Source organism: Corapipo altera, unplaced genomic scaffold (assembly GCF_003945725.1).
Source record: "Corapipo altera isolate COAL_440 unplaced genomic scaffold, ASM394572v1 1, whole genome shotgun sequence".
Lineage (NCBI taxonomy): Eukaryota > Metazoa > Chordata > Aves > Passeriformes > Pipridae > Corapipo > Corapipo altera.
The window spans coordinates 37648925-37667569 of record NW_020884873.1 but is presented as its reverse complement, the minus strand read 5'-3'; the positions used below and the strand labels follow the sequence as shown (position 1 = coordinate 37667569).

The 18645-nt window shown below is 36.1% G+C and overlaps 1 protein-coding gene across 2 annotated transcripts in view; it reads left to right on the top strand.

Annotated features, from left to right (window-relative positions):
- Positions 1-18645, top strand: part of TMEM117 (transmembrane protein 117) — a 193006-nt gene that overhangs the window by 119279 nt on the left and 55082 nt on the right. For both annotated transcript variants that reach the window (XM_027657618.1, XM_027657628.1), the window contains one exon: positions 6112-6209. In XM_027657618.1, the coding sequence (XP_027513419.1) occupies positions 6112-6209 (98 nt within the window). The remainder of the gene's footprint in view (positions 1-6111; positions 6210-18645) is intronic.

The following is an 18645-nucleotide window of genomic DNA, read 5'->3' as shown; positions in this document are numbered from 1 at the left end:
CATAAGAGCAAAACTTAGGAGACATTTTATTGGTAGGAAATATGAAAATGTACAAAATCACATTGGGGACTGTTGCAGGAGGAACAAAAGTGAACCATAATATTCTTTATGGTTCATATTGACCACTTAATTGCAACATCAGTTCTTTTTGTGTATTGTTAAAACAGTATGTGTTGGTAAGACAAGAACAATGTGCTGGCTCTGATTAAAATGAAAAAACAGAGTAGACTGAAGGGGCCATTTTGTCTCTGTGTTTGCTATCACTTAGAATTTCTTGCTATTAAATTGGAGAAGTACCCTAAAAGAGATTTTGTTGTTTCCTTGATAGAAATCAAACCAAATTAGGAATGTTCCAAAATGTAGAAAGCAGCCGAAATTTCTTTAAAATTTAGCACTGTATTTAGAGCTGACTATTAATATTTAGCCTGCAAAACATCATCACCCTTATAGATCTGTAAGTCTAATTAGAAATATTTATTACATCTGTTTTCAAACATTTAAGCATTGTGTATATTCCAAAATGCAGCAAAGGGGATTGAAATAAATTAACAGTTGTTTTTGAAGCATGTGTAACAAAGTTTTTGACACTTCTGCTCAACTGCCAAAAAAATTTCAAAAATAAAAAAAGAATTTCATATTATCATGTGTAAGCTATGGAAATGTTGAGGTATGATCACAGAATCACAGAATAGTTAGGATAGGAAGGAACCTCTGGAGAGCATCCAGTTCAACCACCCTGCCAAGGCAGGATCACCTAGAGCAGGTGACACAGGAACACATCCAGATGGGTTTTGAATGTCTCCAGAGGGAGGGACTCAGCAACCTCCCTGGGCAGCCTGTTCCAGTGCTCTGTTGTTCTCAATCTAAAGAAGTTCTTTCTCACATTGGGGTCGAATTTCTTGTGTTTTAATTTATGGCCATTGCTCCTCATCCTGTCACAGGGCACCACTGAAAAGCGTCTGGCACCATCCTCTTGGCACCTGATTTTGAGATATTAATATGCATTAATGAGATCCCTTCTCAGTCTTTTCTCTAAACTAAACAAGCCCAGCTCCTGCAGCCTCTCCTCATAAAAGAGATTCTCCAGATCCCTAATCATCTTCGTGACCCTCCTCTGGACTGTCTCCAATAGCTCCTTGTCTTTTTTGAACTGTGGAGACCAGAATGGACACAGTACTCCAGATGTGGCATCACTAGGGACAAATAGAAGGGGAGGATCAGCTCCCTCAACCTGCTGGCCACACTCTTACTGATGTACCTTAGGATAATATTGGCCCTCCTGGTTGCAAGGGCACACTGCCGGTTCCTGATCAACTTGTCATCCACCAAGACTCCCACGCCTTTCTCCACAGAGCTGCTCTCTAGGAGGTCAGACCGCAACATGTACTGGTACATAATTCTACTCTGCTGATCATGACTTTCTAAGCTCTGCTATTCAGGCAGTCTTGATCCACCTCACTGTCTATTCCTTTCAGCCACACTTCCTGAGCTTACCTCTGAAGATATTATGGCAAACAGTGCCAAAAGCCTTGCTGAAGTCAAGGTAGACAACATCCAATGCTCTCCCCTTGTCGACCCATCACAGAAGGCTATCAGATTGGTTGCCATCCATGGGAGACAATTTTCTCCCTGACATCTAGATGAAAAAAGGATAAAAGTATTTTCCATATAGGTTACTTTTGTACATCAAGTGAACAGCACTGCAGTTTTTAAATATCTTAAAGAAGAAAAAGAGAAAAGTGATGGATAGAAGATTTTAATGACTGAGTACTAAATGTTTCCCTAGTTTGGTATATGATTACTGTGATGTAGTATAGTACTTAAAGACTGAGATATGATAAAGAATTGATGTGTAATTACTGAAGTAATTATGTTTAGCCCTACTAATTTAGCCCTACTGATTTAGCCCTACTCTGGAGAAAAATCCACATACTTCTCAGAAACACGTGAACAATACTGAGTCTTTGCAAAAATATCAATGCGTTCTTTTGATGAGGCTTGCAGTGTTTGTGCTCTTGCCTGGGACACTGCAGTCAGACCTGTCCTGACACTATGGCATCTTTATGATTTCTGAAAGCTCCTAGAATGTGTGATATTCACTCTTACTGAAAGAATTAAAACTTATAATAATTGACTCATGTACAACAGTGGTAGATAGACATATTTTGCCAAATGCAGTTATTCAGACTACTCCATTTTCCAACAATAACACCATGATGTCATGTCCTCCTGGCTGAAGAGTTGCATACGAACAGCTTTTTTACTGTTATTAAATGTTGCAGTCCTACTGTCCATTAGACCTTTCACTGCTCATTGCTGTATCAAAATAAAAAAAATATTTCAGATTTCACCATTTGGTTTGTGTTTCCAGGCTTTTCTTGTGGATTCTGGTTTCTTCTACCTTCTGTTGAATTCTGGAGGGATGCTTTTATTCTGTTTTGATGATTTATTCAAGTATGAATAAAGCAATGAAAATCCTCTGCTTAGAGTTGGTCTCCACGTAATGAATATTGCAGCATAGAATTCATCATGTCCTAGAGTCTAGAGTCCATTTCTCTTTCAAGAAACAGTTTCTGCAGCTGCTTATATGAAGAAGTGCTATTATGAAACCATCTAATGTACTTTCATACTACTAGATTTCAACAATACAATTTACCAGATGAAACGGCTCGGCCAGCAGCCCATGCTGCATTAGTGTTACATGGGTCATCCGTTTGTGCTCTGAAGATGATAGCATAATTCCTGCTAGTAAGTAGCTGGAAGATACTTTGAAGGCAGACCAAAGTATTAGGTAATTTTTTTCTTTTTTTTTGAAAAGAAGTTTCACTTACTGTTAAGTTATTAATAGAAGATATAGTTTGCCTTACCTGAAACTCCCGGTGCAGACTTTGCCTGTGCTGGGAAGACAATGTAGCATCATTTGACATGAGTGTCTAAGAAGAAGAGATCTAAAGTATGTGTAGACCATCCTGATCAATAAACGATCCTTAAGGTGTCTTAGTGTTCCACTTAGTTTATCTGAGGTATCTTAGGTATCTTACCCCTTTGGTTTTTTTTTTTCTTTTTTTGAAGCTTTTATGATTTTGCTTTTTTGCGCTTCTTGTCTAAGTTACTTGTTCTGAATATGACTTTGAATCACCGGTTCTTTCTTCTATGTGATATGACATCATTTTTCAAATTATTGTATTATATGTTGTTTAGCAGTATATATTGTAGGCCAGGTTACATGGGGCTTTGAACAACCTAGTCTAGTGCAAGATGTCCCTGCCCCTGGCAGGATGTGGTTGGAACTGGATGATCTTTAAGGTCCCTTCCAACCCAAGCCTTTCTGTGATTTTATGATTGTATCAAACATCAAAAGGATCATATCAAAAGGAACAGTTTATTTTTCTGTAACAAAAAAATCGGAATCATAACATTTTGCTATTAATTTAATGATAGTAATATACCTTTTTTAAAGCCTTATGGGTTAGCTTCATAGTTAATATAAAGTGAATAATATGAATAGCTGATAAAATCATTTTTTGTAGGGCAAAGTGAAATTTAAGATTCCATCATATATACAGGACATATTAATTGTTAATGGAAATTTTTTTTTGAGGCATTTGTGTAACTTAAACAGTCAGGCAATGTGTGTGATGCAGCTTTGATTCTGCAATTTAGTACAGTGTAACTGTTTCTCTCATGAGACACTAAAAAAAAATGAAAGAGTATACAGTGACTGTATGTAGGAGTCATTCCTTTCTGAATTGAATCAGTGTAATTATTGATTAAAGTATATTGCATCTTCTAGTTAAAAAAACCCCAAACATTACTTAATTATATTGTAAGTGGCTTTCCCTATTTTATCTTGATTATGTAAAATATGTACAGACAATTACTGAAATGATCAATTATTTTTTATTTCCACGTATCAGCAATGTTTTCAAACGTAGTCCAGTAAAAAAGAGATAAATGTTTGATGTCCAGCAATTGCATTGTGAAATACAGAGAAAAAATCCATAGTCACACATTCCTTTGCGCTAAATTCTGCAAATTAAATTAAAATTTATATTTTTGCTTTTCTAAAAACATCATTCTAATAGCAACAATGAGTTTTTTATGTTTCTATCTAAAACTTGCTTGCTCTATGACAATTGTCCTGTGAGCTGTTTGCCACACTGACTGTCCTTGACCAAACCGGAAAATGAATTTGATTTCTCTAATGCAACAGGTAATTGGATTTCTCTTTATGGAATGCATCCCTTTAATGACTGTCTCTGCTTCAGCCAATTTAGCTGCAACTGACCTTACATTGATCTGGTGATATGACTTAAAATAAATGCCAAAGCTGGGAGATAAAATACCAACTGTTTGATATCAGAAAGAACATTTCCTGCTTCATCTTGCCATTTTCTTCAGAAAGTGTGTGCATCTTGCATACCATTCTCATGAAACATGCTACTCTGGTAATTGGTCATAAAGCTGCAAATTGCATCCTTCTACCAAATATAATAACCATTTCCCAGAAAGCATCTGGAGAAAATACCTTGAAACATGAATAAAAACTCTTGAAATATCTATTCTTCTTTGCAAATATTTATTACTATGTAGACTCTTCCTAAGAGGAAAAAAGGTGTTACTAAAGTAGTGAATTAAATCTTTACAGAGGTCTCGTTCAGCATTAAATGTATATTGAAATTTAGATAACAGGGATCTTATATAAAAGTATCATAGCTTGCTGATCTGAGAAAATATTTACCCACATAAAACAGTTAGTAAAGGTGGTATTTTGGTATATTATCGGTTCGTTGTTAAGGTTAGGATTAATGGAGTCATAAAATCCTAGAATAGATATTTCTATTTAACATGTGCATTATCCTTTGAACCCAAACCTTCAGACTAATATGCTGAGCACTTTTAACCCCAAATTGTCTTGAAGTCAAAATTTAGCACTTGAATGCAGGTTTAATTTATTTGCAGGCCACGTATTCTTTTTGATAAACACTGTTAATGCCATTGATTAAAAGTGGTAGCTCACATTCTAGATAGTAAACTGGATTTTTAAACCTTAGTGTGGAAAGTAAAAACAAGAAATTTTGTCTTCAATTTGAAGTTATTTCCTCCTGAAACCTCGTTAAGGGTTAAGTTCATACTGATCAAAACAGATAGCAATTTTCCAGTGAGTACTGATACCAATGGCAGATAGAATTTGTTTTACTTCTCTGAATTTCGAAGCAGGTGGTCATCCTCATTTCCTTTACCTGTTCAACTGTTTCTTAAATCTTTACATATGAATTGGTTTTGCACTCCTCTGGATGTTTTGCACAACAAAATTGATGAGTTTATTGTAATGTAATTTTTGGTGCTTTTTAGTAGAGTTAATTTGAAGTAAATGGATATGAAAACACAGCTTCCCAAAAGTACAGGTGCCTGAGGGGTATTCACCCTTCTCATTGAGCTGAAAGTAATTTTTAATACTTTCATGTACCACCCGGAAGTACTGCATACATATGAGTCTCTGGACAGAGAAACAGATGGTCTCTTTAGGTAGGAATTATGAAAATGAGGGTAAATATTTCATACTTTTAAAACTTTGTGGAAGTTTTGAGATTTTTTTGTGTTGCTAGTCCCAAGTGGACTTTTTTTACTGATTCCAGGAAGTGAAAGGAGATTATAAATGGCGTATAGTGCTTAATTCACAGGCTTGCACTCCCTGGCTGCAGTTCTGCTTTCAAGAGTGGAAATTCTGCTGATGCTGCTCTCAGGGAAGCGTATTGCCTCTCCCAGGTTGAGCCAGAAAGCTTTTCAGCCACAGGGGAATGTAACTTATGTACTGTAGGTTGTTTTAACTTTTAGACTGGTTCCTCTTTTCTTATCTTCGGATCTCTACAGTTTTCATTGTTTCTCAAGGAGTTGCATGCACTTCTAGGGGCAGAATATGGAGACCAATATACTTTATTTTGATTGCAAGTAACACTGGACATACTATTATTCTATTTTCTACCTGTTAACATTATCAGAACTGAAGCAGGTGTGCCATATATAAAATAAAAGTGTTCTTAAAGTCCTTTCTAGTACTGTCTTTTGTGACACCAGTGTAACTATTTACTATTTCTTCTTTCCCTATAGGTCACAGATATGATGCTTCAGGACAAACCCTACCCAGACTGGGGAAAATCTGCCAGAGCTTTCTGGAAGAAAGGAAACATTCGGATCATTTTATTCTGGTAGGAAAGTAGTAAAATCAGATTATTGTAACTGAACCTTTTATAGAATATCCAAAAAGATATTTTCTTATTCTCAACAGCAGAAAGAGATATAAACAGAGTACATGGTTGAAAAAAAAGTTAAACCTGGTCTAACAAAAAATTGAACGTTGCAAAAACTGCATGGGTGAACAATTGCTAATCAAAGTAGTTGGTGTAAAAATGTAATTTAAAAATTGATTTATGCAGTTTCTTTTGTTATATTTTGGCAGTGTTTATAATTGAGTTGCAAAGTTTTTGCTACATGTAATAATATTTAGATGTCCCATTGTCATTCCTTATAATTAAGGTAAGTAGATATGTGAATTTCCTTTTGTGACCATGAAATTAATTAAAGCAATTCTCTGAGTTACTACATGACTAGGATTTAACATGGCAAGTCTGTCTCAGATAATTAAGAAAAATATTGCAAAATCAATGCATAACATTTTGAGGGGTAAGATTTTATTTTACCCCAAATTTTACTCTTCCAGATGAATTCAGGCCACGTGTAACTATTGAAACAGAACACAAATTATGGCAGGAAAAAAGGAAGTTGGAAAATTCATATTCTCAGAAGCAATCTGTAGCTGAAGCAACCTTGTAGCTGAAGATGAAAAAAATAGCAAAAATTTTTTGAACTACATCAGGAACAGAAAAACTCACGAAAATATCATCAGACCTGCTGCTTTTAAAGAGCAGATTTCAAAACAATTGTTACAGAGAAGTTGAAATATCTATTTATATAGGTTCTCCTACAGTAAATAAAATTAAGTAACCTACACTTGTAAAGTAGTAAAAATAAACTATTCTATTAAATTGAGGCATTTAAAAGAAATAATAAGAGAAATTTAAAGATCAAAAAGAAAGCAGAATCAGATGGCAGATTGTCTGCACACAAGGTTTATAAGGAACTGAAGGGAGCTGAGCTGATGCAAGTTTTATTAGCACTTAATTGCCTATTGAAAAATTAAATGTTAAAATTTGAATATTGTTTTGCTTTTGCTGCCTTTTTTTTTTTAATATAGAATTATCCTACCAGCCTGTAAGTCTGAGTTCAGTCTTAAATAAATGGATTGAATATATCATCAATAATGGAATTATGAGCAAAGCTCTAGATTAATTTAACTGAAAGAAGCCAGGGAAGCTTTGCTGAAAGAAAACCTTCTCTGATCTGTTAGAACTCTTTGAACTTGTCATCAAAATAATGGATGAGGAAGAAATGCTTGATCTAATTTATGTGGACTTTCCCAAGGGTTTTGACAAAGTTCTTTACTGAAGGCAATTAAGAATACTAGTAAGCCTAAGTGTGCTAACATTTAGAAATTGTTTCAGAAATGTGCACATTTTCAGCTACCTTGATAAGGCAGGAGAAACCATTTTGACCATGGTGACCATGAAATGATAGAGTTTAAACTCTCTGTTGACAGGAGGAAAAGTGCCAGCTCTGGAAATGAGGAGAGCAGACTTCAGCCTGCTCAGGCAGTTAGTAAGGTCCCCTGGGAAGATGTTTTTGCAGGTACTGGGGTCCATCAGTGCTGGTCACTTTTCAAACATCACCTCCTAAGGGCACAGGATCAGGCAATTCTCAAGTGCTGGAAGTCAAGCAGGCGAGGCAGAAGGCCAGCTTGGCTGAGCAGGGATTTTCTCTCGGAAATAAGGCAAAAAAGGAAGCTGTGGAGAATCAAGCAAAGTAGTTGGAATAAAATCACCAGGACATCTCTGGGATGTGTACGCAGTTTGGTTAATAGAGGCGAGACCTGAAAAACTGTTCCAATGTTAATTGTCCTGGAAACTTTCCTAACAGAGGATGAGGGTTTATAATGAGCAAGGCATGAAGAGTTCTTCATGTGAACTTTTAGCTATAGGGAAAAACAGGACACCAACAAAAAGAAATGAGTTTACTGGAAGAGAGAAAAACAGCTGCTGAGGTCTGTGTAGCCAAGTAATAGAAAATTGATATTCAGAGGTAGATTATCAAAATGAGGTATTGTAGAAATAAAAGGGGACTGTGCAGCTGAATTTTGATTGCAGGCAGGGTGACAGAAAAATATATACAAGCTGAACATTTGAATATGGGCATAGCAGGCTGGAATCCATTTCTCTAGTGTCATTGGCTAGACTTTCATTGTATGTGTATACAATGTTTAGTCTTCATTGCAATAACACGTCTTTGGCACAGACCCCTGTCTGATATAATACAAAACAAATACCAACATGGAGAAGAAATGAAGTAATATGTATAATTGTAAATTTGTGATTCTCTATGTTTACTGTGTTTGACTTCTCAAACTAATCTTCCTTTAGTGTGTATCTCCATAAGCTCTCACTAGCTTTCTTTAATAAAAAATAAAACTACACATGCTCAGAAATGAGTGTTAGCAATCACAGGATATTAATTCAGCAAATTGAACTAGTAATATGGGTTTGAAAGCTTTTATTGAAAATAACTGCACAGAATTGCTACAGAGTACTAATTCATGAACATATGTTATGTTTATAGTGGATTGTGTCAAACATAGGTTAGTGTAGTATTCTTAATTGAACATTTTGTACTCTAGAAGTAGAGAAAAATTCCTTCTGAGATAGATAACCACATCTCCCACACAGAAATAAAACATTTTCTATAAGAGATTTCCTATTATGAACCTATTCGAGTTTTTGGGTTTATAAGTTACATTTCCATATTCTATGTTTCTATAGTCAAGATGATAAATTAATACTGTACAATTATGTTCTTTTCACATATATGAATGTAGTTCATAAATTGGTTTCAAAAGACAGCTTCTTAAAACATCCGTTCTTTTCTTTATAGGCTACACTGAGAAAAGCTAGTTAGACATTATACCTTTCTCAATCTAAATTATGTACTGACCCAAAAAAACAACTTTTCATTAAGTTTGAGTAAAAGTTTTTGTGATGCAGTCTGCAGCAAAATAATTGTATCTACAATATGTGTGCATTTAGATTCACAATACCTCCCTGTGTTGGAAGTTTTTAAGTTTATCTATTAATTCTTTCATATTTAAGTAATTTATCTTGGGATAAGGTACTGACTACTGAACAGAAACCTGGAATCATCTAGAAGATAAGGCAGATTTCCTGGTAAATAGCACAAATAGTATAAAAGAATGTAAAAATATTTTCCAATATTTTTGCTCAGAGTAAATCTTTTATTCTTATGCTATAACCAAAGTGAATGACTTCAGTTTGGATAAGTGAGACAATAAATATTCATTAAGGTCCTCCGCAGATGGTTTATACTGAGTAATCTGACTACCAGTCTGAACAGGCATTGTAAAATATATTGTCAGGATAAAACCATTCATGAATAGTAATTGTTACCTTTAGTCTAGCAGTCAGGAAGTATGATTATAATTTTTCAAGAGATGGCTAAAATATTTTCGAGAGCATTTCTTTAGTTTCTGTGTTATGGGTAATATAGAAATACCCATCTGGGTATTACTGGTAAGTTGTACTGTGAAATGACAATTTGTTAACATGAAAAAATATTGAAAATAATTCATCATAGTACAGACCACTGAACTTTCTTTCCTATAAAGGTTAGTTGTTTAAGGTTTCTGCCTATTTTTAGCTTTCATTATTAAATAATATTAAATAATTATTAAATAATTATTAAATCATTATTAAATAATATTAAATAATTTTTCATTATTTATTATTTTCAATATATGAAAATATTTTATAAATATAAAATATTGTATTATCGAAAATATTTGCACAAAACTTTTTTTTCAAACCTATATCTGGTACAGTAAAAACTCTCTGGTTCATGTCCTAAGGAGAATTTTTCCATCTGGATAGCAAAGTGCTTTTCCAATGCCTGGTATGGAACAGTAAAAGTGCTCAAAACTCACTAGAATGGTTGAAGCTTGACAACCACATGAATTAGACAAATTTTGAGACCTTGTTCTCAGTTGTCCCCACTCCTTGGTGCATGAAGACTATTGTGTCAGTAATTTAGGGTTCTCCCACAAATCTGCTCTCCTCAGTGAGCACTGTTTTCAGCTACAAGTGTTACTCAGTCCCTAGCTGAACATGTCTGTCCTTTTCCTTCTTCCCTTCCTCCCTTCCTCCAGCACAGCAATAGCCTGAAATGCTGCTAGTGTTGGCAGAAGCAAGAGAGAAAGGGCAAGGATGACCTGGGGCCATAGGTCAGCTGTGGGGTGATTGGCTTCCAAGATAGCATTTGCAGTTCTAACACTGTCTCAGCCTTTCCCTGGCTTTTCTAGGAGCATCTTAGGAAATGCAGTCAATCCACAGGCCTCCCATGTGGCCACACGGACCATGTTATTCATAGACTGCTAATGCATTGCATGAGAGGTAGATGCTTTATATGACATTACTTATATATGAGCAAAGAGAAGGTATGCATATGGGAGGGAGTGCAGGTGAAAGTCTCCCATCTGTCTCAACCATCAAGGAAGAAATTTGTAGCTTGCCTATGCTCGTCTATATTTAGAAAGGCTGTACCATACATTTTTTCCACATTCTAGTTATGATAGGAAGCATAGGGAATCATTCCTCATCTCACTTTTCTTCTCAGAAGGCAAAACATTTAAGGGAGTCACAGTTTAAATTTAGGAGCTCTGAGATCTGGGATTCAAAAAAAAAACAAAACCAATACAGCCAACTTTAATTGTGAGATCACTTTAGTTTGAACATTAGGTTTGTTATTTGTCTTGTTCAAGTTACATAAAGTGGTCTCACCCTATTTATTTTTTTCTGATGGAGACTCCTACAGATCAAAAAAAAAAAAAAAAGTTGTTTCTTACTTGTATTTGCGTGAATAAGAGGAGGGGTAGCAGATGAGGAGAGTGAGGATAGCGTGGCAGCTTTCCTCTCACAGAAAGTAGAACACAGCCATATGCATCTGCATCCACACATGCAACTACACACTCCAGACAGCAACAGAGGGGAGGAAGGAAACTTCTAACACCCCTGCACAAGCACCATTCCCCTGGCAAGTCTAGTGGTGGAAACCTTTAATGTCCTGGAGTTTAAAAAAATATTCACAGAATAATCTGGTGGAAAGACAGTTATGTGGAAGAGAGCATCATCCTTTAGCTACAGTGGGGTTTTGGACTGGGCCCATAGACAGTTTCAGCTTTATTTGGCTTTAAATTCTTTGAACTGCTGTAGTACATATGTGTTTTATACCATATCTTTTCAGTTCCTCAGCCTGTTTAAGCTTTTTGAGTTATATTTGGTAGCTACTTGCAATTCAATAGTTGATAGCCTGTTAGAAAAAAAGACTAGTTTTTATTCCTACATAATTGCTAGATTCCTAAGTATAGCCTTTGTAATTGGATGGATATGGCAACCCATCTTCACCTCTTTTTAAAAGTATATTTTATTCTATCTCTTTTATTGAGCAAGAGGTATATCACGAACAATTACTAAAAATATTTTATCCAACATGTAGCTTTAATAAAATAAAACTTCTTAAAGTGCTGTATCTCCAATGTTTCAGTAATAACAGTACTCCCAAATGACAATACTTTCACAAAATCACACTCTATGCCAAAAACTGAAAAGCTCTAATTCTTAGATGAAAATTCTCCTTGGCAAATTTCAAAAAGTTCTTTTTTCTGAATAGGCAGCTGCAATCCTCAGTTCAGTTACAGTCTTCTTGGAGCAAGTCCCCTTTTAGCACCTTTTCTGTGCTTTCTGCAAAAGTTCTTGTTGAGCAGGAGACACCTCTGCCTCCACTCAGGCCCTGGAAGATTTTCCAGAAGAGCAGAATCACTGGTGTGGTTGTTGCTCTCTCAATTCTGTCTTTCTGCTTAAGTGCTTTACCTTCCTGCCTCTTTCACAGAATAAATCTGTTTACTATTAGAGAAAACATTTTTTTCTAACTTTAGCATTTACAGCTAGCCTAGACCTTATTCCAGGTCCACTCTAAAATCAGGATGAGTGTAGCTGTCAGATAATATGCATTATTTGATAATGTAGGGAGAAAAAAAGTGCTGAAAGATAAATACATAATATAAATACATAGTCAGATAATTTTAATAGGTACCCCAAGACGGAAGTTGTAACTATTGCAGTTAGTTCAGCGTGCACATTGTGGACTGTTATTCATACAGCGGAAGGATGCATTTCAGATTATTAAAGTAGAAATTCAGTCTTGCATCCCTGCTTCAGTGTGCAGAGGCCTGGCAAAATAATAGCCCACCTCTCAAGCCTGTCCAGATGCCTCTGGATTGCATCCCTTCCCTCCAGCATGTCAGCCACACCACACAGCTTGGTGTCAGCGACCTTGCTGAGGGTGCACTCGATGGCACTGTCTGTGTTGCTGACAAAGATGTTAAACAGCGCCGGCCCCAGTACCAAACCCTGAGGAACACCAGTCATCATGAGCCATTGATCCCAACTCTTTGAGTGCCACCATCAAGCCAATTCCTTATTCACCCAGTCTGTCTTTCAAATCCATGTCTCTCCAGTTTAGAGGCAAGGTTGTCTTGCGGGACAATGTTAAATGCTTTGCGCAATTCCAGGTAGATGATGGCAGTTGCTCTTCCCTTATCTGCCAATACTGTAAGCCCAGCATAGAAGACCACAGAAATTGTCAGGCATCGATCTTCCCTTAATGAAGACAAATGAGCATTCCCATATTTTCTGTAAATATTGGCTATTTACAAATTCTGGACTGTGAAGTCCACAGGAATACACAAAATTACAAACTTCTTTTCATAGCAAAGGTTGCAAGAAATAGTGATCATGTCAAGTGTTGTTTGGTTTTCATGTCCATCTGAAGAAGCCCTTCTGAAACTGATTTGTGCCCAGTGAAAATCAGCTTGGAAACTGTTTTAAAGACATGGGTATTTTAGTGTAACTGGATGCACTAACACAGTGAAACTGTTCCACTGACATTAACGGAATTGTTTAACAGTGGGGCCTGAGATCACTCTCCCTGGGAACACTTTGGATGATATTATTAGTCTTCTACAGGTTTCAGGAGGATATAGCAGTTGTCATCCTTTGAGTGGCTGATTAAAAAAGTCTAATTCCTCTTGATTTCCTGATAGTTCTTAATTTAGCAAAACTCTCCACCATATCCCCCTGTTTTCTGGTGGAAACAGGCAAACAAATAGCAACAAAGAAATAATGGTTCCAGTGAAATTACAGCTTGAGATTAGAAGTGCTGCACAGGACTAGAACGTGGCTGTATGTTCTAACCTGTGATGCTTTAAAAGAAGGAAAAATAGCTTCGTGTATCCAAATTCAGTTATTTAGGCTTAACAAAAAAATGATGGGACTCTCTCTTTTGCAAAGACTGTACTTAAATGTGGAACAGGAAACTATTATTTAAATATTGCCAGACTTCATGCCCCCATCCCATTCTGTCCCCTTCAGATTCTTATACCCCATGATCACTTTCAGAATAGAGCCATTTCAATAAAAATTATAACTTAATTGCAATGTGCTTAACACAACTATACATATGAATGTACATAAGCTTATTTAGTCCTTGTATAAAACCTCAGTTTAGATGTAAGGAGCAATTCTTTTGTTTCTTACTTGCTTTTCTACATTTAATATATTTGTAGGGCTGTAAAATTAAATGCATTTGCTGACAGATATCTTAATCAAGGCATTCAATTTATATCTTATTTAGGCTGGATAGCATAATGAGAATAATGTGGCTATATTTTTATTTCAGATAATTACATGTTATCTGTTTGTAATTGTGACTGCAGAAAAAGCAAGGCCTAAAACAAAGGGTAGATTAAATTGTCAATGAAATCACAACAAAAGGTTATTAACAAAAGGTACCCTGCAGGTCTCTTGTTTTCATAATGTATGTTTTGATACTTTAACATCTTTGCTAGATTTTTTTTTAAAATCGTGTTAGCAGTTAAGTCCTTACAAAGCTAGATGCCAGTTAAGTTTCAGACCATGCATATTTGAGGTACTTTGTCTAACAGGAAGTTATACTGATGAACATAATGAATTTACGATACTAACTAATCAAAGTAAAGAGCTCCAGTGAACAGTGTTTAAATAAAGATATGTTAATACAGTACTAGACATTTTCCATCTTTGCATTTCTTTACCTATGGAAATTATCTATTCCTGGAATCAAAACCACCTTGACTTCAGTTTACTGTTCTCGTTGTATTACTGATTGTGTTGGTAGATGGCCGAGCACAGTGCTGCTTCTCATGCAGACGAAGAGTAAATCTTTCTGGATTTCAATGCAAAGGGCATCAGTCCTTGTCTGTGATGGCTGAGGGGGTAAAGCAAAGCCAGTGAAAACAACTGGAAAAAAATTACTCAGCCTTGAGAATAATCTAGGCTATGAGAATAATCTAATTTCTTTGAGAAAGGCTCATATTTTTTGAAGCTTTTTTACTGCATTTTGCTGTTTGCATACTCTTGTCTTCTGCTTCCCCATTTGTTTTTTACACACCCTATCAGAATCCATTAGTTCTACCATAAAGCAATTTGAATTTAATTCATTTATTACAAAATATCTTACAATTGGTAAGGTAAAGGACAAAGGCCAAGAAACAGTCCAATTATTACATTAAAATGAAGGAGGTTTTAATGTCAGTTTAATGACTCGCAATGGCAGTTTTAGGTTATTCAAAGTTATGCTGAAAATAAAAAAAATTTCTTATTTTAAATATACAAGATATGGCATTCTCCCAGTGCTAAATAAATGTTCTCTGAGATTGTGTGACTATGTTAACTTAAGTACAAGTTTCTAAGCTATTCTGCTTTTTAATATATGGTACTTTTAATTTAGATACGTTGGTTTTGATTTTTATTTGCATTGATACATAACTGTTGGAATTTTGCTGGAGACTGGCTGGAGCACTTCTCCTGTGAAGACAGGTCGAGATAGCTGAAGTTGTTCAGCCTGAAGATGAGAAAGTTCCAGGGAGCCCTTATATCAGCCTTCCAGTGACAAAAGGATCTGACAAAAAAGATGGAGAGGGACTTGATAAAGGCATGTCTTGACAGGACAACGGGGAATGACTTTAAACTGAAAGGGGACAGGTTTAGACTACATATTGTGGCAATGGATTTGCCATATACAGGATGGAAGAAGTCCTGTCAGAGATGGACTAGTGAAGAAAAAGAAAACAGCTCAAATGTTATAGAAACAGAAGTTTTTAAGGCGGTTTAAACAGGTTTCAAAATGGCTTTTGCTTTTCTGCAGTGTCATTGCTCCCTCTTCCCGACACCCCCTGTGAGGCTATTGTCTCCCACACAAGGTGTCCTGGGAAGGTGTCCTGAGGTGTTTCTCATTGGCCTTTTGTTAACCCCTTCCTATTGGCTGTTGACCCCTTACCTGATTGGTTTTTTTCTATGTGACCCTGAACTTGTGATTGGTCCCCTTTTGACCCTCCTAAAAGCCTTATAAACCCCTACCCCACGATAAACTTCCTCTTTCGTCCGTCCCTCCCTGGTGGTCTGTGTGCTCCTTACGGGGTCGCAGGGCCACGTGCCGGGGGGCAGGGGAGAAGAGCATTTACCTCCAGGTGATGGGCAGGCACCCAAGAGCCTGGAGGTCTCCCCTGTCCCACTAATCCGTAACATATAAGGAAGAAATTCTTTCCTCTGAGGGTGGTGAGGCACTGGAAGGGGTTGCCCAGAGGAGCTGTGGATGCCCCATCCCTGGAAGCTTTCAAGGCCAGGTTGAGTGGGGCTCTGAGCCACTTGGTCTAGTGGAAGGTGTTGGAAGGGAAGTTGGAACTAAATGATCTCTAAACCCCCTTCCAACCCAAACCATTCTGATTCTATGATATCTACTATAATCTGTGCTATGGTCTCCACTATACTCTACTATAATACTATTAATATGGATTAATAAATTTATAAATTCTAGTAAATTAATTATCTATAAACAACCAACCCATGAGCATGGTTTCAAAACAAACCACTGTTAAAAATGTTCTCACTTGTGCCAGCATTGCACATCCCAAGAGAAGTGAACTCTCTGTTCCAGGGAGGTTATTATCTGGAATTCCAGTTTTAAAAAGGAACATGGCACAAAGATGTGCTAAATCCCTCATCTGCAAACCCATATTTGTTGCTCACAAAAGTATTGTGTCAGTAAAAAATAGCCCTTGACACGTGCTCAGCATCTACTTATTTGCATACTTTGACCTGACCTCATTTATGGAAATATTCGGGGCCAATTGGCATAACAGAGGAAGCATAGGTCTTGGGAAGAAAACAGAGTGAGGCATGTTTTCAGTGACAGTAAACAAACTGGAAATATCTTACTTGGCTTTTAAATCATATACTGAGTTGAAAGAGCTGGAATTTAAGTGGGAAACAATAAGTTTTAAATTGAATAAATTTTATATGGAGGATCTGGAAGAAGACAGCACATGTAATGGCAATGTCATTTTTAGTGCATTAGCTTTCAGGATGAAACTTGTCTCAAAGGCAGGTCCAGATTTCTTGTCTAAGCTTCTCTCCAGTATTCTGTTACATGTCGTCTAACATACTCATGCTTGTAAAGTTTGTAAATAAAGTATAATATGAATATAAATGTTTCCAAGGGCATCTTTCAATATTCAGTACAAGCTTGATCAAGCTGCGTAAGCATACCTCTATTATAAGGAATTTTTTCATTCAAACTGTGATACAACTGATTTTAATGTCTTAAAGACTAAGGTTTTAAGACTGTCTGTAGCTTTCAAGTTGATCATAGAATTGCTTAGGTGGAAAAGGACCTTTAACTTCATCAAGTCCAACTATTAACCCAACACCTAATCCACCACTAAACCATGTCTCTAAGTGCCATGTCTACATGTCTTTTAAATATCTCCAACCCTGTTGGAGATATTTAAATATCTGGGCACCCCGTTCCAATGCTTGACAACCCTTTCAGTGAAGAAATTTATCCTGATAGCCAATCTAAACCTCCCCTGGTGCAACCTGGGATTGTTTTCTCTTCTGTCACTTGTTTCCTCAGAGTGACTTACTCAAAATTTGAGCTGATAGACTTTAATCATACTTATCTTTAATAATTTGAAGAGGAAAACTTTTAGTTCATATTAGAAAAAATTACAGTTTAAAGCATTATCTTGGTTTTAATGAAGATATTTTAAAAATATGCAGCTTTTCCCCTTGTGTACCTCTGAATTGGTAAAATTATCTAAACTTCTGAAGTTTTATTTTTATGGAAAGTAAAAAATCTTACTTTCTCCCAAAACAAATTAATTTACAAGATGCAAGCACAGACAAATGAATAATTGTATTTGAAAGAGTGATTTTGTTATGTTTCAGAAAGATGGGACTTTAAATTAAGCTTCTGTTTAAAGTATAGTTTAGCAGAGTTTTTAAACCCTTATAATTTCCATTTCTTCCTACCTGAAACATTTCTGTGAAGCCATAAACTGATGTCTACAGTTAAGAGTACCACTTTCTTCTTGTGCCATAAGATCTTTCTTGTGAGTACGATATATTTTGGCTGGTTTCAAAAAGCATACACTCTCTTTTAATCTATACACAACTTCAATTGGTGTTCAGGTCAGTAAGTGGGAAGACATTTATAGAATCAATCATTTTGGGTTAAGGAGTACACATACTGCAAGCGTACTAATGGAATGGAAATAATGCCTGGAACATCTCCAGAACAGTCACAGTCTCAATGGAGCAATTAAATATGCATGAGGAATGTTTGCAGTGAAGTTCAAACACATCAGCCTGAGGCTTATTTTTTGGTTTAATTTATTCACTACCTTTCTGTGTACTGCTTGTTGATGGTTCAAAAACACTTCTGCACACTGCTCCTGCATCATCTGTGTATGCACTGACTGACAGATACAGTCACAGTTGCTATTTTTAAACACTATCTCAGGAACAAGGAGTAGGCTGTAGTAGAAAAATGCAGGGTTAGTATTCAGGTTAACAGGTTTTATTCATTAATAAATTTTACATAATTCACAGTATGGAAAATAGTCTTCAGAATTAATTCAGAAAGTGTTTGAATATTTAGTAAAACTTCTTAGTCTGAATATGCTGGCATTATTAGGTCTTCAAATTAGAGTATTTCATGATATGGCCTGTATTCCGTATCTTCATATTACTGCTTTTATCCTTCATGAAGGAGATGCTTGTACTGTCATTAAAGGCTGATTTTTTATATCCTTGTGAATGCTGTCACTCTTCAAAACATTGGTGATTGTATTTCCTGATAATCGTTGTTCTTTGCAAAATGTACAAAAGAACACATACTATTTCCAGATTCAGCAATTCCGTGCTTTCTCTGCTCTTTTCAGTAAGAAATAAAACCAAACTATTTGAGGCTTTGTAATGAAAGTTTGTTTCCTTTGATGGACCTAAGTGCTATGATTTGTGACTGATCAGAGAGCACCAGTGTATTAGCTGGTTCATCTGTTATCAACTCATGTGCTATGAGTAAGTGGGG